The following is a 25,451-nucleotide window of genomic DNA, read 5'->3' as shown; positions in this document are numbered from 1 at the left end:
GCAGCTCAATAAATATTTATTGTTATGGAGAAGCAGAAGAAAGGCAAAGATGTGGCTCTAAGGAAATAAAAGCACCAAAAGCTGATAGGAAGTAGAATAGGCTATGAATTTGTAAGAAATTAAGATGAGAAAATGCCTGGATACCTTGAAATTTTCAATTTTGGTCAAGGAAAGAATATAGAACTAGTGATTTTCACCCAAATTGAGACAATAGAAAGTTCTCATTTTTATCAGATATCAAAATATCTACTATAGGCCAAAATAAAAGCCTAGCATTTAGTAGAAATGCACAAAAGTTTTTTTTAATTAAGATTTTTTATTTTTAGTTTACAACACTCAGTTCCACATGATTTTGAGTTTCAGATTTTCTTCCCCCCCATCCCCGCTCCCTCCCCAAGATGGCATAGAATCTGATATATCTTCTATATATAACTTTGTATTGAGCTTATTAACACAATAGTCAAGTTGTAAAGAATTATGACCAATGGAATGAATCTTGAGAAAGAAGAAACAACCCCCCCCCAAAAAAAAACAAAACAAACAAAAACAAAAGAGAAAAAAAAAACAAAAGACAAAAAAGGAGAGCAAACAGTTTGCCTCAATTTGCATTCAGACTCCATAGTTCTTTCTCTGAATGTAGATAGCTCTCTCCGTCATGAGTCCTTTGGAGTTGTCTTTGATCCTTGTGTTGTTGAGAAGAGCGAAGTCTATCAAGGTTAGTCATCACAGAATCCATATATCTGTGAGTGTGTATAATGTCCTCCTAGTTCTGTTCCACTCACTCAGCATTATATCGTGTAGGTTTTCCCAGGTTATCATGAAGTCCGTATCTTCCCCATTTCTTATAGCACAATAGTATTCCATTGCATTCATATACCACAACTTGTTTAGCCATTCCTCAATTGATGGGCATCCCCTCAATTTCAATTTTTTTGCTACTACAAAAAGAGCCACTATAAATATTTTTGTACATATGGGTCCTTTTCCCACTTGTGTGATCCCTTTGGGATACAACCCTAGAAGTGTTATTGCTGGGCATAGTTCCAAACTGCTCTCCAGAATGGCTGAATCAGTTCACAACTCCACCAGCAATGTAACAGTGTTCCAATTTTCCCACATCCTCTCCAGCATTTATCATTTTCCTGTTTTGTCATTTTAGCCAATCTGACAGGAGAGATGTGGTACCTAAGAGCTGTTTTGATTTGCATTTCTCTAATCAGTAGTGATTTAGAGCATTTGTTCATATGCCTATATATTTCTTTAATTTCTTCCTCTGAAAACTGCATGTTCATATCCTTTGACCATTTCTCAATTGGGGAATGACTTTTATTCCTATAAATCTGGCTCAGTTCCCTGTATATTTTAGAGATGAGGCCTTTATCAGAGACACTAGTTGTAAAGATTTTCTCCCAATTTTCTGCTTCCCTCCTCATCTTTGTTGCATTGTTTTTTTTAATACAAAAACGTTTCAATTTAACATAATCAAAATTATCCATTTTGCAGAATGCAGAAAAGTTTAAGCTCATTTTAGTAATAAGATAAGATTTCCATTCCTGAAAGTTTGTGAACTTTATTTGACAACATGCTTGTTCCCTCCTCCAGAAGTTAATTTTGATCTTAATTTCTCTATACTATCTCTGAATACAAGTAGTATGGAATTCAAAATTGGTAAATGTTTTATCCATGTAAATTGACAGATGCATTCAACTGGATTGATGTTATCTGACTAGCAATAAATTTTATTTTGGGTCTATGCTTTGAATCCATAATATCATTTTGTGTATTATGCTCGTTTCTCGGATGGTGATTTTGGGAAACCATTGTACAAGAAATGTTATTTTATAACTGTGAACTGTTATTCTTTGGAGACTTTTGCAGAGTGCTCTGCTGATTAAAGGCTGTGTTTTGTATTTAAGTGGGTATATTTTAGTTGCCAAAATAAACTCGTTACCTTGGGAAGTCTTATTGTCTGAGTCCGTACCAGATTTTTTTTGGGGGGGGGGGGGTGAGGGTGGGGAGGAGAGCTATTTAGAAAGGTTAAGTAAAGAGTCTGTCATGAATTCTGCTATGAGATTACAGATAATTGTAGAGGTACTAAGCCTGTCTCCCAATATGCTCAGAGCCAAAGTCTGCTTGTAACATGTCTGCTTATAACATAAGAGGTGATTTACACGAATTGTCCAAGTTTTGATGATGAAAATTATGAAATTGTACCTGGAATAATATGTTCTGAAGTTACACCTTTGGGTCAACTTGGTATTGATAGAACTTAGATTAAAAGATTTTCTATTTTAATGGTTAATATATAATAGCAGTCATTTTCGTTTTGTTTTATTACCCATTAATTTCATGTATAAACATGAAACGTGAATATTTTCTTGATCATTGTCATTCAGTAGTTTTAAGTCACATCTCTTTGTGATCCCATTTGGGTTTTTCTTGGCAAAGAAATGAGAGTGATCTGCCATTTCTTTCTGTAGCTCATATTACAGATGAGAAAATTGAGGCTAATAAGGTTAAATGACCTGTCTAGGGTCATGCAGCTAGTGTCTGAGGCCAAATTTGAATTCAGGAAGATGTTTTCCTGACACCAGCCCAGGTACTCTATCCACTGTACTACCTATCTGCTTGATTGATTTTTATATCAGGATGTTGTTCAAAAAAAAAAGTAAAATGATGAGAGTTTTAACTCAGTTTCCCTACTGTGTTATTTTCTTTCTGAATGGGAAAGTTTCCCACCTGGTTGATTCTGAGCCTCACTATGACACCTTGTGAATAAACAATGTGGAACTCTGTTTCATCATTGGCTATTTCAGACAAAGCACCTATGTTTTACACCTGAAATCAAACAGAGCTAATGGAGTTTTCTCTTGGTATACCTACTACTACAGGTCAATCTGTATAGTCTTAATATGTTTACAACCATGTTTCTCATTTTCCTCTCATAGCACATTTCTCTGATCATTGCAGAATTCTGAAGGTTTTACAAGTTAATCTTTCTTTTTTAATTTATTTTTAGTTTTCAACATATACTTCCATAAAATTTGGAGTTCCAAATTTTCTCCCCATCTTATAAGGGAATCTCATTGCTACAATTATCAAGTTTCTATGATGGTGCAAGTATATAAGACCTTATAGCTTTGATCTTTATTGTTCTGAATCTTTATTATTATCCCAACTTCCTAACCTAGGCAACTAGAGAAAGTTAGTTTAGCCTTGGCTTCTCCTTGTTTGCTGGTTAAATTAGTTATACATTTATGTATAAGATTATGTCCATACAGTGTTACACCTAAATTGAAGCCCACCATTAATCCCCTTCAAGCCCACCATTAACCCCTTTATATTCTTGTGTTTGTCTCTGCCCTACACCCTGAAATGACTTGAAACAGTTTAAGGCTTAATCTAGGTAGTTTACCCAAGGCTAGTCCCCTGACCCCGCCTTTTCCTCATGATTCAGCATTCTGTATATTCTCTCTACATCAGCATTATGTACAAGGATCAGTTGCTAAGGTAAGGAACCTCCCCCCCCCAATTACCAAGTAGCCCCACACCCTGGGTTATGGTGCAGCTATTCTGCTGACCAAGCTAGGTCCCCCCCTTCCCCCTGCCCCTCCCCCGCCCCCAACTCAGATGATAGATCAAGTAGGGGTTACTTTCTGGGGAATTCCACCTCGTACCTTCCACCCAGTTATAGGAAAGGTCGCTCCCCTGAGGGCCACCCTGTGTCACAGGATGGTTGCACCCCTGAATCTAGCCATATTCCCAAATTAGCTCTGAGGTGATGAATTCAACCAATGGCTGATCTTTGCTTCTGTAAGTCATTGCTTCCGCTAGCAACCCTCCCTAATTGTGTCATTGTGGTTTTTGCCTTTATAAGCCTGTAAGTCCCTCAGTTTGGGACTGCCTGATTTGAGTATACTTTTGGGTATACACTCCAGGTAGTCACGTGCTTGGCCAATAAATCCACACTTAAATTTACCTTGAACCCAGGTCTTGTCTCGCTGTTATTTTCTACACAACAACAGTAACATATCTTTTTTGAGGCATAAAGATAAAATGTGTCCTCCAAAGGGGGGATATAATAAAGATATGAAGTAACCAAGATATAAAAGCTTTACTTTTAATGGTTTAGTAAACTACAATTTTGAGAAAACAATAAGATTTGACTGCCTATATGTGTGATTGGCTAACAAATGTTTTCTATCAGGTAAATAAATATACTTAATGGATTCCTGATAACTATAATTATTTTAGTAGTCTTAAAAATTGTGCCAGTGAAAACCAAAACAAAAAGCTAAATAAAAATGATGATACTAAATAAGATATTTTAAATTTGATCCTGGAGGTAATAAAGAACAAATGAAAAAGATAGAGCAAAGCACTCTCTTCTGGGTCCATTTGAATACTCACAGATATTTAGCAATAAAAATGCCTAAATTTATGGGCTTTGGATATGGCTTAAGTTGTTTAGAAGGTCTCAAGTTGGATTGAGGCTCTCATATATAGAGGTACTTTAATCAACTGTAAAGAAACTTTTGACACTCCTCTAGCTTAGAGATAGCATTATTATCTTTGCATTGTATAGATCCCAAGGTGAAAAAAAAAGCCAAGGTCTCCCACTGCTTCCTGGGGCCATCTCTAGTCATCCTGATCTATATCTGGCCACTGGACCCAGATGGCTCTGGAGGGAAAAGACAAAGCCCTCCCTCACTTAAATCCAATTCGTTTGCAAATCATGGCACCATCTTCCTGTTGTCACAGTCCTCTTCAAGAATGAAGGACAAACAAGAACAGGTCCCAAGGTAAGACCAAAAGAATAAATCTTACGTGAAAACTGAAACTTTTCAAATTTCCAGATATGTTATGGGTGGCTTAATTTGATGTTCTTCCTATGGCCCTGATATTCTTAAGATTTCTACTGGTTTTCACTACACAAACTATTCACTGGAAAGCCATCATGATTAGATTTTCTAAGTCTTATTACTAGTAAGTTTAAACATATTACCTAAGAAACCTCCACAAGTGGCTTGGAACCTGGAAATCTGATCTATTAGAACAAATGTGTATGGGATGAAAGACCCTCACCAATTAAAAGTTAATAAGAAGCCATCTCAGGATGGGAACAGAAATAAATTTTATTCAATTCTCGAGAATTGGGCATCCCACACTAGAACAAATCCAGCAAGGAAGGCGCTTTACAAGAGGCAAGGCACCCATAATTATACCTGACACAAGAGAATTCCCGCCCATCTCTGACCCTTCTCACCATTGGCTGGGAAGTGGGCTTACAATCTGAGCAGAAAGGTAGACAAAGAACTGGGAAATTGAGGCACAGAAACTCCAATTCCCATTCCCTTAGTTAATGATTACAACTGACGTGACATCTATAAATCTAATGAAGGAGAATAGGAAAAGGGAGGGGGAGACCCTCTCCATTCTTTGCAGTAGAGAAAAACAGGTCATTATGACCCTGTTCTTACTAAGCAAATCTTTAAACCAGAACCAGAAGAAAGAACAAAAAGTTTCAGGGTAAACTTTCCCAGAGGCTGAGCCATCAGACTCTCAAGGCCTCAGAATTTTTCCACTTCCCCATTTCTTGATTTTTAAACATTTCTTAGTATGGATATAGATAAATATTTATACATATCTTCCCTGTGAAGTCTTCACATTTTATTTACCTCACACAAATGCTTCTGCAAAATCTTCATAAACAGGGTGGAAAGGAGTTCCAGGAGTTGAGGTCAAGGAACCATATGTTAAAGTTTAGGGTTTAGGGGTGCTAGGGACCCAAAATACCAACACGCTGGGTCCCGCCAAATGAATTTAGACCCAAGCCTTCTTACAGCCAAAGAGAAAACCAAAGTTTTTTAAAGATTTGCCATACTGGTTAGAGTCTTACGAAATCTCACCATTTATGAGGCTCATATTGACAAGTGGGCCAGATTCAATCTGCTGAGCTAGATTGAATCTGAAGGCCTTCATGGAGGCAAGATGGAACTTATATACAGAAAGGCTGTGGGAGGGATCTAGGGGTGGTTCTGGGGTTATGGGGGAGGAGGGGTTTAGGGAGGCTCTCCAGGAGGAATCTAAGGAGGATCTTGAAGGGACTGGGGATGACTAGAGGTCAGACTCCAGTAATGGGATTAAGGGTGGGAATAGCTGAAGACTACCTGGAGTTGTGGAGGGCCAGGGTAACAGATTTGGGTATAGATATTTTGATAGGATCAGGGTAGGAAGTAGCCAGACAATGGAGGGCTAGGCTATTGTAAGAAAGGCTTATGGCCTCAGGCAAAGGCCTGAGTGGGGAAGGTTCAAGGAAAGGTTAAGGGGGCTTCCAGAGCCTATACCCCAGCACAGGTACTGTTTACAACTCATACTTGCAGACCCAGGATGTTGATTCAGAGATGGTCCTCTCCTCTTTGAGTGGACCAAGCCAGACAATTTGAGTATCACAGACTCCTTTGATAGAGAAATTCCAAGGGAAAATGTTTCCCAGAACCAGAATTATTTACATAGAAAACTAAATCCAAAGACAATGGATCGAGACACCTAATGGACATTAAGATACATTCCTGTTCCCTGGTTTTTTTTTTTGTCTTTCTGAATATAGTTATGTTTATTGTCCATTATTTGTTATGGAGCCCTGACTAATGGAAAAGCACCTCAGTGTCAGATTTGAAACACAAATCAAAGTTTAAATTCAAGTTTTTATGTTAGTTCCTTGTAAAATTACTCTTAATTATATCTCAACCTGTGACGGGAAGTACCTTAGGTGTCTATAGGATCCTACTCTTGAGGTCTAGATTCCCTACCTCTGAGTGTGGATCATTTTGCTAAATAGTTACAAACATTAAAATCAATAGCTCTGGAAGTTATATATGATGTGATTGAGTTTTGTAAATGATTAGGACCCTCCAATCTTGTTAAGAAGTTTTATTCAAACTTTTTAATTTTTTTATTCCTCCTCACACTGATCATGATGCACTGATCAATAACTGTCTTCTAGTATTGTGAATCTTTAGATGGCCCAGTGATTTAAAAAATAAATTTTTAAATCCAAGACCAAAGAGAAAATTATTGCAAAGTAGATTTTTGGGAGAAACTGACCCTGTTTTGTGCTAAATTTGCTCTTATTTATATAAATATATTGGATGTCCATACCTTCCTTCCTCCAATCACTTTAATCTACAAAAAAAAACCACATTAGGACTTTGAACAATTCTATTCAAACTATTGATTAGATTCAATTCTATTTTTCTCTTGTACCCTAAACACTTTACAATTTAAAAGGTAAATTCATAGGACTTTCAATTTCCAGGCACTCACCTACTTCTCTTTATCCTGATAAAGTACTAAGTAGGAGCTTACTAAATGTTAATTGACTGATAAAGAGGAGACAGTTTTCTTTGATGTGGTGTGAATAGCTATGCTAAAGGCTTTTGTAACCCTTTAAGCACCCTTTTTCTTTGAAAATATCTTTTAAATTCACCCTTTACTTACCATATTTTTTCCCAAAACTGCTTTGTTAGTTTGCCTCTCAGGACAGAAGGGTATGGCATGCTATAGTTCCGTAGGGTGGAGGAGAGTTGATGTGACTGAACAATAAAATGGGCCTTACCTGATCTTACCCAAACTCTAGGTTATATAGCTCTGGAGGAGAGAGTCTATAGATGTCATCTGTGGAATTATGAGACACATATATCCATCATCCTAGAATGTGTCACACTCTTAAGTGGATAAACTGCAGTTTATCAGTTTGTATCCCATGCTGACTTATTCATGAAGTGGCTAGCAAAGACCAGAAACTGAGAACTGTTTAAGACCTTAGCTCAAAGGGCCAAGGTTCCCCATTGCATCCCAAGCAGTGTTCAGTTGTCCTGATCTATAGCTGGCCCCGGGACCCAGATGGCTCTGGAGGGGAAACTGAGGTTGATGACTTTGCACAGCCCTCCCTCACTTAAATACAATTCACTTGCATGTCATGGTGTCACCTCCCCTGATGTCATGGTGATGAGGGCACAGTCTCTGGGAACCCCTTGAACCCTTGAACTCTCCTTGAATCTTCCCACTCTACCTGGCCTTGGCCTGAGGCTATAACCATTAACCCCAAATGCCTACCTTGCCCAGTCCTCTATTGTCCAGCTGTTTCCTACCCTTAATCTTGTCTTCCCAATGACCTCCCGCCCTTAATCCTGTTTCCCATCCTTAAACCTGATCAATGTTGTCATTTCCATATAGCCTTCAGCTATTTCCCCCACCCAGGAGTCTGATCTGATCCCAGTCCTTTCAGGCTCCTCCTTAGACTCCTCCTTAAGTCCTTCCCTAGACCCCTCCTCTGGCCACCCCAGACCACCCCTCAATCCCTCCCACAACCTTTGTGTATATAATCTCCATCTTGCCTCCATGAAGGGGGTCAGATCCAATCTAGCTCAGATTGGTCTGGCCCGCTTTCCTTACAGGCGTCGCAAGGGGTGGGATGTCTTGGGGGCAGGCCTATGTGGCTAACTCTTAATAAACTTTCTTTTCCCTTGGCTGAGAAGGCTTGAGTCGAATTCTTTCGGCAGGACCCGGTGTTTCTGTACTTTGGGGTGTCGAGCACCTCTCACCCCAAACCCTCATCAATGGTCCTCTAAAAGAAAGAAGGACAAACAGCAGCAAGCAGCCAAGGACCATGAAAATTTTTGCAACAGAGTGCTCCTCAAAGATCTGCCGTTAGATCTTTCCCCCTTTTCTTAAAGCATTTTTTCTCCTTGGCAAACACAGCTTTAACCACTAAGTCTGTGCAAATGGTCCCTAAATCTGTTATCTCCAGCCTTGATCTCAGTTATACCTGGACATCCCTATTGGCAACTGAAATTGAATGTAAAAAATGGAGCTCACGCTTTCCCCTCTCCAGCTGTTGGCTTCAGAATTCGTCTGGGGCACTACCACTTACTACTGGTCTCACGTTTTAGCCTTGGGTTATCTTTGACTATTACCTGTCCCTTACCTCTACATTTTTCTACCCTTTCATTTCTATCAACAATAGCTCTCAAATCCATGTGCTCCTTTCTATTCCCACTGCCACTCCCCTCATACATGTTCTCACATCACCCACCTGGACCACATGGTAATAACCTAACAATTCAATTCTTCCCATCTATAGCTTTTTCTGCCAACCAAGTGTAATATTAATTAAGTTGGGACTTTCTTTTACTGTTTTAGAATGCTAAATTAATTAAGTGTCTTTGATTGAGTCTTACTAGGTGCAAAGTCCCAGGCCCAAACCCCTATAGGTGCTAAGCCAATGCAGACGTGAATCCCTCAGGGTCCTAATGGAAGTTGCTAAAACCAAAGCCAATAGTATGCACCTAAGTTCTGGTCGATCAGATGACATTTGATGATGTCTAAAGAGTGCTTAAAAAAGAGAGAACAGAGCTGTTTTGCTTGATGCTCTCACTCCTGGAGGAGTGTTGGCTTGGGACTCTGGCAGCCCCTCTAATTGCCTCCCAGCTCCTCAACCCAGATGTTGATGGTTTCCTGGTAACTAAAAATTTTGATTTGGTCTGTTTATACTGTGTATGTTTGTAAATTGTTTGTATTTGCTCTGAAGTTCAGGCTGCTGGCTTTTCCTCCTGAACTAAGTGAGTTTATATGTATATGTTGGATTAAAGTAAGATTGTTAACCCCTTAATGTTACTTTCCTTAGCAAAGCAGATCAAAAGAACCTATGCTGGCAGCATTCTTGTTGTTGGGCTTGTATTGGTCTTTCACCCCCCACAACAGCTGCTAGCTGAATTGTTGCAACACCAAACTACTAGCAGAATAATCTCTAGTGCCTCTAGTGCATAATTTTAGACTCCTTTGCATGGTACTTAAGGTTCTTCAGCTCCCCTCCACTCTGCCCCCCCATAACCTGGCAAGATCCTACTTTTCTAGTCTTATCTCAAATTACTTTACTCTATATGCCATATTTCCCCATGTATAAGATGCACCTTAATTTTGGGACTCAAAATTTGAAAAAAAATGTATTTCATAAAGTTATTGAACTCAAGTTTTATTCATCTGCTCATAGCTTTCAGGCATTTTTCGGGCAAGTCTGGTGTGTGTACACATGCTTAGTCCATTCCTTTTCATGAACCTGAAGCACCAATTGTGTCCTCCTTTGAAAGCAGTAACTTCTTTTTCATCAGCAATTCTTCTTGCCTCATGCTGAATGAACCATCTTTGTGGATACAGGAATTCCAATTGCCCTTTCCTCTTCAATCCATATCTCCAATTCCCTCTCTAAATCAGGCCATTTTGCTGACTTGCCTCTCATGGCCTTCTTCTGCCATGGCCTTTTCAGTAGGGTTTCTTCTTCCCATAGCCAGTCTTGGATTGTTTTCTCAGTTGGAGGAGCACCAAACTTATGTTCAGCAGCACAATTTCCATTTACTTTTGCAAACTGGATCACTTTTACCTTGAATTCAGCACTATGTGAAAATCTTTTCTGCGCCATTTCTGGGCAGACTGTGGCAAAACATAACCTGATATACTGGTAACAAGTGCAAAACAATGAGCGCAAAGACAACAAGGGGGAAAAAGCAAGAAATGCAAGTTAAAAAATCTACAACCACTGTATAAGACGCACCCAGTTTTTAGACCCCAAATTTTTTTAAAAAAAGGGTGTGTCTCATACATGGATAAATACAGTATTTGCTGGCCAAGGCTTTTTCCAGACTGTTTTGGCCTTTTAATTTTAGTATCTACCTGACACGGGTTAACCTTTTTTTAGGAACTCATGATAATTAAGATCAATTTTATTTTACATTTTTCAGAATGACAGGTTATTTGAATGTATCAGGTTGCAAGTGTTGAAATTGTTCTTTCATTTCCTGTCCCCTCTCCCATACAGAGAAACATTCCTTTCTGGGGAGTGAGGCGGGAAGGCAGGGCAATTGGGGTTAAGTGACTTCCCCAAGGTCACACATAGTGTCAAGTGTCTGAGGTCGGATTTCAACTCAGGTCCCCCTTACTCCAGGGCTCACTGTGCCACCTAGCTGCCCTCCCCCCACCAACATTCTTTGTAACAAAGAATAAACCAAAGCAGTTTCACAATTCTACTTCATCTCCATGTCTGACAGTATACACCAAGTTCCATCCCTCTCGGTTCACATTTCTGCAGACTGAAGGAAGAGCATGTTCTCTCCTCTTTTAACATAGTGCATCAGTGTCTATCAACACAACATTCAGGGTTTTGTTGTTTTATGTGGGGAGGAGTTCATTTTTTGTTTGTTTCTATTTACATTGTTATAGTCATTGTGTATATAATTTTCTTCTTTCCTTTTACTTCAACTTTGTATCAGTTCATTAAAGTCTCTCAGTCAGTCAATAAGCATTTATTAAGGGCCTACTATGTGCCAGGCACTGTACTATGCTTAGTCTTTCCATTCTTCTTGGTATTGTTTATATTCATCATATTTTAAGACTCAATCACATTCCATTCCATTCATTCATATACATACCACAATTTATTTACCCCAGCCAATGGGTATATACTTTGTTTTTATGTCTTTGCTGCTACAAAAAAACATTACTATAAATATTTGGCTGCATAGGGGATCTTCTTTCTTCAATCTTCCTGCAGGTGGTATCTGTCAGTCTGCTGGGTGTGATGTGAAACCTCTGAGTTGGTTTGATTTGCATTTGCTTTAAGTTCTTTTCTTAAAAAGATTCCTGTAGGTTGCTAGCCAAAGATTGCCAGACGATGTGACAGAGGGTAGCACTCCTCTCATATTGCAGCCGAGACCCAAAGGGTTAAGTTTCTTGCCCACAACAACATAGTGAATGAATAATGAAGAATTAAAACTCAGCTGTCCCGTGGCTTACTCCAATGTGCTCTCCACTTCTGATGTCATGTGATCTTATACTCCGCCCCAGGGAAAATTTCTGGATTATATCCCTGGCACAAAACCCTTGTAGAGAACAGCTTCCATTCTACATTGATTTATGTTGATCTAAACCATGAATTCAACATGAGATCATACATTTTTGTTGTTCAGTCGTTTCAATCATGTCCATCTCTTCGTGACCCTATTTGGGGTTTTCTTGGCAAAGATAACATAGTTTAGTTTGCCATTCCTTTCTCTAGCTCATTTTACAGATGGGGAAACTGAGGCGAATAGGGTTAAGTGATTTGCTTGGGGTCACACAGCTAGTGAGTATCTGAGGCCTCATTTGTATTCAGGTCCTTCTCCTGACTCCAGGCATGGCACTCCATCCACTGCCCATCGTTTCTTAAACTTTCCCTGGTCTATTCCTTTACTGTTACTACAGTCAGATCCATTTCTCACTCCAATCTTTCTGATCCAGGCATTTTCATTTCACATCACCCCATGTCCCTTTTGTTGTTCCTCCACATTTCCACCTCCTGGATTCCTTGAAGTCTCAGTTCAATTAAAATGCCACTTTCTACAGCAAGTCTTTCCTAATCCTTTTTAATTCTGGCGTCTCCATATTATTTTCTATTTATCTCATATGTAGCTTGTTTATATATAGTTTACATGTTGTCTTCCCCATTAGATTATACGTTTCCCTGAGGGAGGCGTTGCCTTTTGCTTTTGAAAAAAAATCTGCTGTATTTATGCTGGCACATAATAGGCACTAAATGTTTATTGACTGAGATTCCATCCATATATGTGGTTACTTTAAAATGGCTGGGAAAATGACCAATTCTACCATACTGAATGAAGACTGGAAGTAGCCAGTTGGCCAAGGTTGCCTTTTGAAGTGGCATTGATTTTAAAGATACAGCCACATTCATACTCCAATTATTTCTTTAATTTGCCTCCTCCTACCCTCCCCCAACATGCAAATTTATGGAAATAAATTTTTAATCCTATTTCAAAAGACCTGGGATTTCATTTGTGGGAATACTCCCTCTACCTTTGCTGATCTCCACCCCTGCACAACTGAGGAGATGCCTTCCTATGGTGCTACAGCCAAAAACACAAAATTCAGTGATCAAACTTTTGCTGATGAATTTTTTTTTTACTTTTAGCCTTTCCCTCTGACAAGAGTCTGTCACCTGGCCCATAAACTTTTTCCTCCTGCTTAGAATCTGTGAAGCCCTGAAATAAAAGGCAGCAACACTAAAAAATTAATTTTCAATCAGTTGTCACTTAAAAATTTTTGAAACATCAATACTAAATACATTTTCCAGTGATACAAAGGAGTATGTTCTTTAGCTTCAATGTACTTAAAAAAACATGGGCTGTGAGTTGGTCCAAGGTCTCCAGGAGTTGCAAAAACAGAACAATGAATTTTTGCAGCAATTAGAATAAATAGGTCAGAAACTTTCCCCACAACCAAAATACTTTAGAGGCAGATAGAAGGGAAAGATTAAGGAAATTCTTGCCAAGATTAGGAGGAAAAACTGACATGAAATTCCCAGAATGTTATATGTATGTATATATATACACACACCTATATGTATGTATGAGCCTTTTAATTGTTATATGGCTTACTTAAATGTATAAGCCATGTAAATGGTGGAGTGTTTGTTTTGGAGGATACTTGAGGCCCAAACTTCTCAGATACAAATTCACAGCTAACCTTGCCTCTAGTGCATTGTTCTATTTAAATTTCAGGGGCCCCAGCATTATTTTCCAAAGTAAGGTCCTTTCGGTCCATTACCTGTCACCCAAGACTTCCAACCTCCTCAGTATTAGTCAATAAACTGTCATTTCCCTTAACTATGCCTGCATTATGAGATGCTTGAAGTCTTAAAACTTTAAATGGTTAGCAGTTTTGCTTTTCCATGGCAAGATTTATGAAGAGAAAAGCTGGTGTCTAAAGGATTGGTGTTTCCAGATTTAATTCCCACATGGTACCAATAGCTTTCATTCAAAGGCAATGAGGTTACAACCACTGTATATCAATCTTGTCCTCATCTCTTCCTAGTAACCTGGTTTACTTGGTGGACACCAGTCTCCAAATCTCCCTATCTCCAGATGTCTGAGTCAGTTTTTTTTTTTCTTAATGATGAACCAGGTAGTATTGTGAAAGAGCCCCTGGGTTTGAACATCCGCAGTGACATGTACTTGTTGAGAGCTTAGGCAAATTATATAAGCTCTTGATCATCACCTACATGGGTGATATTTGTCCTACTTGCCTCATAGGCTTGTTGCAAGGTTCAAATGTTTAAATCCACAAAGCACTGCAAGTGAGCAACTATTTGTGTATAAAGTTCTAAGGAAGTTAGTGGATAAGGCAGGTCACTTAGCCCTGTTTGCCTCAAATTCCTTATCTGTAAAATCAGCTGGAGAAGTAGATGGCAAACCACTCCAGCCATATTTGCCAAGAAAACCCCAAATGGGGTCATGGAGAGTCAAGACAGGACTGAAATGACCTAACAAAGTTTTAATGAGTTTTCTTTTTTCTATATCTGCTCTAATTATTGTCCAACATAGCATTTACAATTAACTTTTGATTCAACCTTTCATATTATTACTGATAAAACTTCTCCACCTTCTATCTCTCCTTGGTGGGTTGATACAAGTTGTTTCTGTGGTTGGCACAAAGCATGAGACCTTGAGCTGGAGAGTCTTGAGTACCCCTGCACTTATCTCATGATAGTTTGTCATTTTGAGTTGTCTACCTTAATAATTGACGCCCAAACCAAAGAAATAAGTAGCATATGCTCTATTCCAGGTATTGTGGCAAGACCTAGGGATACATAGACTGGAAAAAAACAAAAAGCAAACTCCCCGACCTTTCAAGAAAGCAATATTTTATTGCTGAAACATCTTCAAATATATATATTGAAAGAAGTCATTTCAAAATGACTTAGAACTTCAATATCAAACTGAAAGTCATTTGATTCATGACAACAAAAATGCTTTTGGGTGATTTGTGTTCCAGTCAAAACTATTGTTAACAAAAATGTGAGTCAATTTGATAGTACCTGGAGACCCATTTAGGTGGGAAGTGTAATAAAAGAAATCTGTTCTTTCCCACTGTCCCAACTCACACTTATTAGCTCTATGCAAATGACTTCTGTTCTTCACCTTTTCCCTATGAATAACGAAGAGAAGACTGGAATGGCCCTTAAGATCCTTTCCAAATCTAATCCTATGACCCTTTAAGAGCTTCTAGACCTGGAATAAATTTCCCTTTTCACCCCCAGCTAAGACCACTGCCTACCCTAGGATCAATTCTTTGCCTTTATCTCCTATATATCTTGGTTATTTGTGTATATACTTTCTCTCCCAATTAAACCATCAAACTCAAGAAATCAAAGGTTGTCATACCCATCCCATTCAATCAGAATTTAAGGGTCCGTTATGTGTCAGGAACCGGGCTATATGCTAGACATGACAAAAATTTTTAATAATCCATGCTCCTATCAACTTAAAATTCTACAGGGGAAAGTGGCATATTTACCGATTAACAGATACAAAGTAACAAAATATAAGATGAATACCAAGTAACATTTTGGTTGTACTAAATCAAAAAAGGCCTCTTGAAGGTGGCACTTGAGATGACCCTTGATGTAAGCTAGGGACTCTAAGACACAAAACAGAAAATTTCAGGCATGAGACACATACAGCCCATGCCAAGGTCTGAAGATGGGAGATGAGATATGTAAAGGGTATTAACTAGCAGAGTATTCAAAGAGTAATAAGTTATAATCAACCCAGAAAGACAGTCAGGAACTATAGTGTGAAGAGCTTTAAATGCCAAATTGAAGTTTGTACTTTACTTTAAAGATGTTAGCTGAAGCTTCTTGAACAGAAAAGTAATATGGTCAGATCTTTGTTGATTATTAATTTGAAAGCTATGGAGGATGGACTGGAGAATCTAGATAAACAACCTGAGGCTATTCTAATAGAAAGGTAAGAGGTCACATGGGTCTAAAATAAGGTGGTTTGGGCATGAGTAGAAAGGAGTGAAAAATATATGCTGTATGCTTAGGATAATTCCATTGGCACAATGTTCCTTGAAAAAAAAATTTCACCCAGAAACTTTTCATAACCCCCAAACACAAATCTGACAGGATTCTAGAACATATCAGAATTCTAAGCAGCAGCTCCAGGTTAATGAAGCTACATGTCAAGTCCCTTTTTTCTGAGACTATGGTAAACCCAGATTCAATTTCTCCAAACACCTGCCAGTGTCTCAATCCTAAAATGGCTGACTACCAAAGCTACTTTGCAATATCTTAAAATTAAGTAGTGTTTCAATTAAAGGAAAAAGAAACCACAATGAATACAAAGAGCAGAGGCTCTTGGTCAGAAGGGGGGAAGAAAAAGGACACCAATACTGACTCAAAATTCATTTTAATTTCTGAAAACATTAATGATTTATCAGTTGTAATTAAACCACTCTCCCCCTACAAGTAACATTTCTTGTACTACATTAAATCAGTTTTATAACTAATCCCTAGTTAAGTCCAAACAATAAACATCCAATCAAAAAGTAATGGCTGACACTTAACAAAATGCTAGTCACCAGTAAAATACAAAAGCTTTCAGAGTTCACAAATGTTATAAGAGCAAGATAAATGATTCAAGTAGAGCTCTATTTTAAAGTTATTCCAACAATAAACAGGGGTGCATGTTGTACTTTACAATTGTTTGCTTTGAATCTTTACTTTGTAAAATCACTAACATCTTATCACCAGACAATAAATTATGGGGTTGCTGATTAAATGGCACTTAAATATTAAAACCTGGAAAATAAAAGCAATAATCTCATGAACTGCTTTGTTTTGTCAAAACAAGTCCTTCATAAAGTAATCTAAAACACTTAATTTAAGTGAGCCATCTACTCATCCTCCATCAGTTTTTGCATTTAAAAAAAAAAAAAACTAATTTTCTTCAAGGGATATCATTGTTTATAAGCCTGAACTTTTGTTTTTCTTTTAACATTCTTAGAATGTCTACTGAACATTTTGATCTTTAAGGCACTACACAATGAAGCTCCCTATAAAACAAACAGAAATGATCTAGGGATGGCTAAGATCTCTTCTAAATTCTTTTTTCTATCTAGGTTTATAAAGTGGAGGTGATCTGTTTGATTTTCCTAAAAATGTTTTCAATGTTTGCAAATAACATTTCTTTTAAAAAAAAAAAGAACTGGTCAAAAATTCAGGTGTTTATTTAAAAAGAGAAAAAACACATGAGATTAAGAGGGGAAGATTTAAAGAAAATTTTAACCTATAAACCTTCTAAATCCTTTTTCAAGTTACAAGTATTAGTAAGACTGGCATTAACACTGTAATCACAGCAGAGCTTACACAAGCTCAACATACATTATATTTAAAATAAGTTAAATAACTTTTAAAAACATTCTGATTTAATTGGCCCTTAAATGTTTTCCCTCTGGGAAACAGCTGAACTGCTTTTTCTATCCAACTGGTTAATTCTTGCTATCCCCCATCCCCACTTTAATGAGTTACTTTAAAAACTGGGGTTGTTGCAATATTTAAAGTTTTGTTTTTCTGAAGTGGAATCCAATAACCTTTGCATATCTATTATTGTTCAGAGTTAATGGTAGTACAGAGAAAGGACTAGATACAACACTATGCATAAAGATCATAAATTGGAAAGATTATGAACAGAAAGAAACCAAAGTTTAAGGAGTAAAAGGTTTAAACAATTTTGAAAACAAATCTAATAAAAGGACAGAAAACACATGAAAAATTGAGAGCTATGGTTCTGAACAATTTTTTAAAATTAAAAACCCCTTAGAATTCAGGGCATGAAAATAAATATAAAAATGGAAAACAGTGCAATAATATGACCCTAATAAGAAACTTCTTTTTAATAAATAATCCCAAATAAAATGAAGTTTCACAAAATCTCATCTTTAACAAAAAATATATTACACTACACATATCAAATAGAAATCCTACCATTTCTTCCTTTCAGGGCATCAGATTGCTAAAGCTTCACACAATGCACATTTTACTTCTCCATGGCATCTAGGTCTAGTAGCACTAGCTGGAAATCAGAAGTATTATAGAGAATCTGTAACCACTAAAATGATCTCTATTCTCATCTGCAAATAGAGTTAAGCCTGTCAGTTTTTACTAATATACATATATTTCCATCATAAAAAAACTTAAAGATCCTATTATGCTCTCTGCTTTTACTGTAGTGTATTTCACGAAGCTTCTGTATAGTTCAACATATTTAAAAAATCTTGATTTTTAAATGAATCTTTTTGGTATTGCTGCATGATGGGTTTAATATCACATTAATTTAATCATAAAATTGCAATTACATTGTATTGTATAAACTAATTCACAGCTATTGGGAAAATTCTTAAGCTAACCAAATACAAGGCTGCAGCAATGATAAAGAATAGTGGAATACAAGGAAAAAATGAACAAGGAAATAAAATGGCTTTTCATCAGTGGCCATTCATTATTTTGCTTTCTGGCATATGGAAGAAATTATCTTCTTTGAATTTCAAATGTTCTGGTAAATCCAGCTGTCTCTTAGCTTCTTCAATATCATCTTGAATTGCTGAAATAAGGGCATCTGAGGGCAGGAGATAAAGTGAAGAATGTAAGCCATATAGTTGAAATAATCTTTACAAATTCATCACACAATGAAAAATTTGTGAGATGATCATGATTTTATTATTAAATTTATACTCCATGACTTGTCAATAAAATTTTCAATTGTGTACTTTAAAAACAAATTCAAGAGTATAAATTTGAGATACCCCTTGATCCTACTACTACCACTACCCCAACATAAGCTCTAATCATGCCATGCCGAGATTAATGAATTATCTTTTCATGTGGTAAAAAGATTCAGAAAGGATTCTGAATCAAAAGACTTGGGGCTTTAATTCCAACTTTGCCACTAGTGACGTGGACTTGGGGAAATTTATGGTACTTAGCTCTTAGAATTCTGGGAGAGGATCAAATATATAATGCATGTAAAACACTTTGAAACCATAAAACAATGTGTTACTTTTTGTAGTACTGTAATTGTCTTCTAACTGTTCTAAGTCTTGGTTCTTGTTGTGAAGAAAAAGACATCACTTAACATGCCATCATTGAGCTCTGCCCCCGCCACCCCCCAAGGTATATATCTATATATCAAACAGGCATTTTCCTTCTTCAGCATCAACTGCAGCTCAGGTTTTGTACCTGTGCAAGGACCCACTGGAGTAGATTTTTGTGGAATTAAGAGATGTGAAATAACCACGCGAGATGGTTATTCTCTTAAAGTACCAAATGTTGTTAAGGTATTAACTACTAGATAGAAAATTATCTCTAGCTTGTTATTTTATGAAAAGAAATCTAAGAGTAAGATATCATTACTTCATTCTGAGGAAAAAATAGAAATTAATATAAATATTTTTCTTAAAAGAACTCACCAAGTGAACTAAAGTTTTTCTCTGGTCTGATGTAGCCAGTAATGACTATACTAAGGATTTCCCCGTAGAAGTCCTCTTTGAAGGTATGTATAATGTGAGTTTCCTATGAAATATAAAAATATATTAGAGATCATTAATCCTAAAAGGGCAACAGAATCTACTTTGTAAACATAATTTTTTAAATTAAGTTGATCAAAAACTGACTTTTTTTTCCTCTCACTCCATACCACTAAAAAAAAAAAAACCCAGAAACAAATATTTATGGTTAAATTGTATTTCTGTTCTATGAGTTCAAAGCTTCTTGGTCAGGAGATTGGTCCTATGGAATGATGGTTGGCATTTGCATTGGTTTTACATTCTTATGGTACAAAGTATTATGGCACAAAAGTAAGCCACTGCATTTATTTACCAAATTTGTTCAACCACTCCCAATTTGTAGGCACCGTCTTAATTTTTTTTTTGCTACTACTACAAAGTACTGCCATAAATTTCTTTGATTTCTTTGGGGTATAGACTTTTGCTAGGTCATATGCACAGAACTGAATTTTGAGGCACAGTCCCAAATTGCTTTCCAGAATGGCTGTACCAATTCACAGCTCGACCAAGAGTAAATTAATGAGTTTTCCAGCAGTGCCTCCAGCACATCATTTTCCTGTTCTGTCAACTTTTCCTATCTGATGAGTGCAAGGTGGAGCTTCAGTTATAATTTGAATCTTTCTAATTAATGGTGATTTGGGGCATTTTTTTGATGCAGCCATTAATAATTTGAATTTCATTCTTTAAAAACAGTAGCTGTATGAACCTTATAATAAACAGCTTCTGGGAAAAAATGAAAAACACTTAACCCCCACCCTCCAAACCCTCTATATTATACTTAGTTCCTTAATATTAGAAACATGAAACCTTAGGAAAATAGAGATGAATAAGGAAACTGGTATTCCCTTTTTTGTATGTAAACAAGATCTTCAGAATTACACAGTGTAATAAAATGAAATAAAATCCTTACCACAGATTTTTTAGTATTCTTGTAGTATGGGTTCCATCCTATGCTTAAAACCATCTTATGGACAGCTCCATCTCCAACAGAGGCCCAACCATAGTAAATGCCAGTAGATAAGTCACTGGGAAGATTATCTACTACTTGCTCAGGAAAGTTAGCTGAATAATAAAAGCATGATTTGAATATTAATATTTGAATATTAATTTGAGGAGAGGTCTACATTAAATATTCACACTAGCCTTACAAATACAAAGAAAAAGAACCCCAACCAACAACAGGATGCAATGATTTATACTTTATCACCAAGTTCCTGGTTCTAAGGCCAGGAATCAAATCAGCCCTAGTTAACACAAGCGAGCTTCTCAAAGAGGTAATGTATGTTAAATCATTTAGCACCATGTCAATGCTTATTCCTTCCTCTCTTCCCTTGGGATGTAAATTATCAGATAGATGCCAAGTAATTCCCACAAACAGGTCAGTGGCAAGACTACAATAGAGATCCAGAGAAGAGGTCCATCCCATCACCTGCTTTTGACACACTATCTTTCTCTGAAACTATGTCCTTCCACACACTAAAGCAGCAATACTCAGTATTTTTCCATTTCTCTTTCCCCTGGCAAAGATGTGCTGCATCTTCCCCAGCCATGAAATACAATTTCCAAAATTATCTGAGTTGTCATTTCTAGTAGATCTTAAACCTCAGGGAATTTCTAGGAAGGAAGGAGTTGGCTATCCCCTCCATAGCATTGCTAGTCCCACTTCCCAAACCTCAAAGTTCCTCCTTAACTTGATGTGTCAGTGGTCCAAACCTGAGTTAGTGGGTCTTCAACCTCAAATCCTCCAGTTATATTAAGTCAGATCTCTAGCTGTTAATGTTCATATTCATAACAAATGTGTTGTTTTATTTCTTGTCAAACTTCAAGTGGTAATTTTGGTCCCAAGAAGAAATAAAAGAACAGCTCTTAGCTCTACTCTATTCTTTATCATGATCTTTGAAATAAGGCTTTTCATTTATAATATTGTTATGACACTAACTACAACAATCTCTTTCAGAGCTGGGTATTCAGGAACTAATTAATAATGGAATTTGAGCTTTCAAGATCTTAATCGATATTTTAAACTGTCACAGAAAGTTTATTGTTCCGTGTATAACAACATTGCTATGGACCAAATGGCTCTTACTTTCAACTGCCCTCAGCTCCCTCCAAATTCTGTGTGTTCCAACTCATGCCAATTTTCTGTGGCCAACCTGGTGATGAACCTCTGTCCAACCTTAGAGAATCCAGGGTCACTTTTACAACATGATGAATATAAGTTACTTGGTAGCCAGGCCTGTTTTATTTTTATCTTTGTATATCCAGTACCTCAAACACCCTTAATAAATATTTAATAAGAAAGGACTTTTGAGGACTGAAAAGATTAACATTAAAACTGTGGTTTACTTAATGATTAAGTTAATGGTGGGAGAGATTCATGCAAGAAGGATTTAGAAGCATTTTGGGTTAAGAAAGTCATGATGTGTAATGATTTCCTCCAAAAAATAAATTAATGTGTAACTGTAGAAGTTTTGATTTTTTAAAATGCAAAGTTCTAGATGATGCAGAAAGCAAGAGACTATGAGTTTCAGTTTATCATGTTTTGACTATTCTCTACGACTTCTCATTTGTATTATCAAACTAAAACTACTAAAAATTCTGTGCAGTTTACTGTTGAGGAAATTACTTTGACTAGTGTACTGTTTTTCCTTGTTTTGTAAATGTTAATGATATATTCCTGTATTAACTGGCTCTCTAGTTATTAATGTTTGTATTCATAAATGTGTTATTCCTGTATTAACTGGATCTCTAGTTATTGGTGTTTGTATTCATAATAAATGTGTTATTCCTGTATTAACTGGATCTCTAGTTATTAGTGTTTGTATTCATAATAAATGTTATTCCTGTATTAACTAGATCTCTAGTTATGTTTGTATTCATAATAAATGTGTTATTTTATCCGATGTGAAATTTTGGTCCCAAGAAGAAATAAATTCTACATTAGATCCAGATATTCTACTTCAAAAGGAATAAATTCTACATTAGATCCAGATATTCTACTTCAAAAGTTCTATCTACTAAGGCTACACAGCTTCAATTTTGCAATTTAATGATTTAAATTTAAGATGACTTTTAAATTAATTACTCTATCGAAAAGGCCAAAGGTGATTTCTGGCAAACTGAATGAAAGCTTTCTGACTTCTTAGTCATCCTGAGACTTAGTGTAACTAAATGAACTTTTATAGACCAGAATTTCTTGCAGTTCTGGATTTAAGTGCTGTAAGGTAAACTGGTAGGGTAGGTAATCTACCACTAGGGTAATCTTGCTATTTCTCCTCTTAGAAAACAAATAACTTGGTAGCAGAAGAGAGAGAAAAGGGGCGGTACCAAAGCTATACTACTCACTACTTACTTCCCTGGGGGAAGTTACACTCCCTTACTCCCCACCCCTCCCCCATTTCCAATTAAAAAAAGTCTAAGGATAGAGCACTGGTTTGAAGTCTGGAAGACTTGGGTTCACACAGTGCCACATTTAGTTGTGTAACCTAACTTCTCAGTTTCCTCATCAGTAAAATGGGAACTATTTCCTTCCTCACAGGGTTGTTATGAGACTCCAAGGAGACAATATATGTGAAGGGCTCTGAAGATCTTCAAGAGCTCTATGAATTATCAATTATTCCTGCTTCTGTCTACTCAAAGTTGGTAATAGTAATGCATTTAAATATTTAAAATACTAAGTTATAGTATAATACATTTAATTACAATAATTTAAATATTAAATATTATGTAATAATACTTATTTAATAATTATAAATACACAATAAATTTGAATATTTAAAATACCAAGTTATAACTTCTGAATGGTCTCAACGACATACTATTGAGGTCTTTAAGCATTACTAGGAGAAAACCCAGACCTGAAACAATCGGAGGAGGCAAGCAATAGTTGGCCAATTTTAAAATGACCCCAGGGCCATGGAGATTTAACTACCGCAGACTCCAGGTGAAGCCAATCTTCACCCGGGTGTACGTCAAGGTGGGTGTGGGAGGGTGGGGAAGTTACACAAACCAAAGGTTATCTCACTAGCAGAAGACATATTTGCCTGAAAGGCGAGCCCAGCCCAGCCCAAGCCGTTCATCAGATCCAGCGCCCGGTGAAGACTTAACGGGGTGAAGCCATCCCAGAGGCCGGCAGGGCAGCAGCATCAGCGTGCTTGCCTCCCACAAGGCCTCGGTTTGGCCAGTGTCTCCGGCCCTTCCGGGGGGAAGCCTCCCGTCTCCGTGACTCCGCAGTCAGAGTCAGGTGAAGCCGGCGCGAGATCGGGGGGGACTAGGCTACGTCTGGCCCGTAGATGCTAAAACCCCGAAGGCTCGGAAAAGACCGGCTGCTTCCCGATACTCCAGGGCTCAGTTTCCCCGAAGTGGGAGGGGGTCAAGGTGGAGAGGGATGGTAGACTGGCTCATTTCTAAGGTTCGGACAAGGCAGTCTTGGACCCCTCCAGTCGGCGAGCCGGGGGCCCCCGGGATGCTGGAGCCTTGAAGAGGCCCGATGCCAGGCTTCCTGCGGGCAGGGGAGGCGCGGCTGGCCCCGGCGCCACCTCTCCTGGGAGGGCTGTATGGGGGGTGGGGGGAATTCCTAATTCTCTCCCCCTCCTTCCCCGCTCCGCCCACTTCCATTACCTGTGGGGATGCCCAGCTGCTTGGAGCCCCGACCGAAGCCCCTCACCACTTCACCCCGGCAGAAATAAGGCAGGTGCTTCATCGCGCCGCTTGCTTCGGACTCGGGGGGCGGCCCGGGCGAAGAGTCCGGGGGAGCCGCCGTCGAACTCAGGGCAACGATCCCCCCCGGCCAGCCGGGAGTGGGGGGAGGGGGGAAAGGAGAGAAGGAGGGAGGGAGATTCTGAAGGGCGCGAGGCCCGCGGGCGACGAGGCGCGCGCTAACGGCGGGACACTCCCGGCCAACGGTCACCGCCGGAAGGCTGTAGGAGAAGGGAGCGCGACAGAACCTCCGCACGCCACTGACCCAAAAGAAGCCGCAGTAACTCATCGAAGCCGGCTGGAGCGGAAATCTATGAGGGAGGAGGGCGGGGAAGAAACGAGGGGCGGGGAGAGGAGGGAGGAAGAACGGAAAGGCGCGTTCCCATTGGGCAGGCAGTCTGTTTCTCCTGCCCGGTCTCCGCCCCCTTTTTTTCTTTACGTAATACTCTCCTTCCTCGCCTCCCCCTTCATCCCCCGCTTCTGTTTTAATAGACTAGCCCAGCCGGGACTCTGCGCATGCCTGAGGGCGCGTCCTCGCGCTCCTGCGGTTCGGTCAGTTATGAAGCAGCAAGAGAAGTTCTAGAACCGGCGCTTTCGTCCTCTACGTTCTACGGTGACTCGTGAGGGCCGGGTATTCAAATTAGGGCTTTGGAAACTGGTCCGAATGGTCAGTTAACCCAGCGTGGCCTCCGGATGCGGCTGCTCTCCCTGTCATTTTGGCCTGACCTCGCTTACTGCCTCTTCCCTGTGACTATCGCGATCTTCCGTCCTTTGGCCTGAGCTGATCCCCAGTGCTGGCTCCGTGCCCCCCCCCCCTCACCCTCCAGGTGTTTAGGGCCAGTCGGAAGAGTCTTTAGAGATCAGCCCCTCCTAAAGTGCGGCTACAGAACACTCCAGGTGGACCGGAGGTCACATGGGGGCAGAAAATTGGATTTGAAGTAGCGCTGGTCCAATTTTTGTAAATATGTGAGGTTTGAGTTAGCATTTGTGGGGCTCCCAATAGTGTATCCAACATAGAAAACCAACCATTAGTGAAGAACGTTGTGCAGTGTGTGGGATGAAAGACCATCACCAATTAAAAGTTAATTTATAATAAGGAGCCATCTCAGGGTGGGAACAGAAATTTTATTCCATTCTTGAGAATAGGGCGTCCTCTGCTAGCACAGAGCAGAACCAGCAAAGGAGGCAAAGTATAAGGGGCAAAGCACCAATAATTATACCTAACACAAGAGAATTCCCGCCCACCTCTGACCCTTCTCACCATTGGCTGCAAGGTGGGCTTACAATCTGAGCACGAA

At 38.6% G+C, this 25,451-nt stretch overlaps 1 protein-coding gene across 1 annotated transcript; it reads right to left on the bottom strand.

Moving 5' to 3' along the window:
* Positions 1–16,285: 16,285 nt before the first annotated feature.
* Positions 16,286–24,728, bottom strand: RFK (riboflavin kinase). The gene is made up of 4 exons (XM_036741081.1): positions 24,076–24,728; positions 20,366–20,517; positions 19,360–19,462; positions 16,286–18,509 (listed from the first exon to the last, which is right to left on the bottom strand). The coding sequence occupies exons 1-4, from the start codon at positions 24,440–24,442 to the stop codon at positions 18,379–18,381; spliced, it is 753 nt and encodes a 250-aa protein (XP_036596976.1). The 5' UTR covers positions 24,443–24,728; the 3' UTR covers positions 16,286–18,378.
* Positions 24,729–25,451: the final 723 nt, after the last annotated feature.

Source organism: Trichosurus vulpecula, chromosome 1, assembly GCF_011100635.1.
Source record: "Trichosurus vulpecula isolate mTriVul1 chromosome 1, mTriVul1.pri, whole genome shotgun sequence".
NCBI lineage: Eukaryota > Metazoa > Chordata > Mammalia > Diprotodontia > Phalangeridae > Trichosurus > Trichosurus vulpecula.
Note: the sequence above shows the minus strand (reverse complement) of the source record. Positions and strands in the feature narration are given on the sequence as shown.

What these genes read in the sequence shown, in the direction of transcription:
- RFK (XM_036741081.1), bottom strand. Translation starts at nt 24,442, where the DNA reads ATGAGTTACTGCGGCTTCTTTTGGGTCAGTGGCGTGCGGAGGTTCTGT. An exon ending in GCAGCTGGGCATCCCCACAG is followed by an intron (nt 20,518 to 24,075) that starts GTAATGGAAGTG and finishes TTTATTATTCAG; the next exon opens with CTAACTTTCCTGAGCAAGTA. An exon ending in GAAAAACTTTAGTTCACTTG is followed by an intron (nt 18,510 to 19,359) that starts GTGAGTTCTTTT and finishes TCCTGCCCTCAG; the next exon opens with ATGCCCTTATTTCAGCAATT.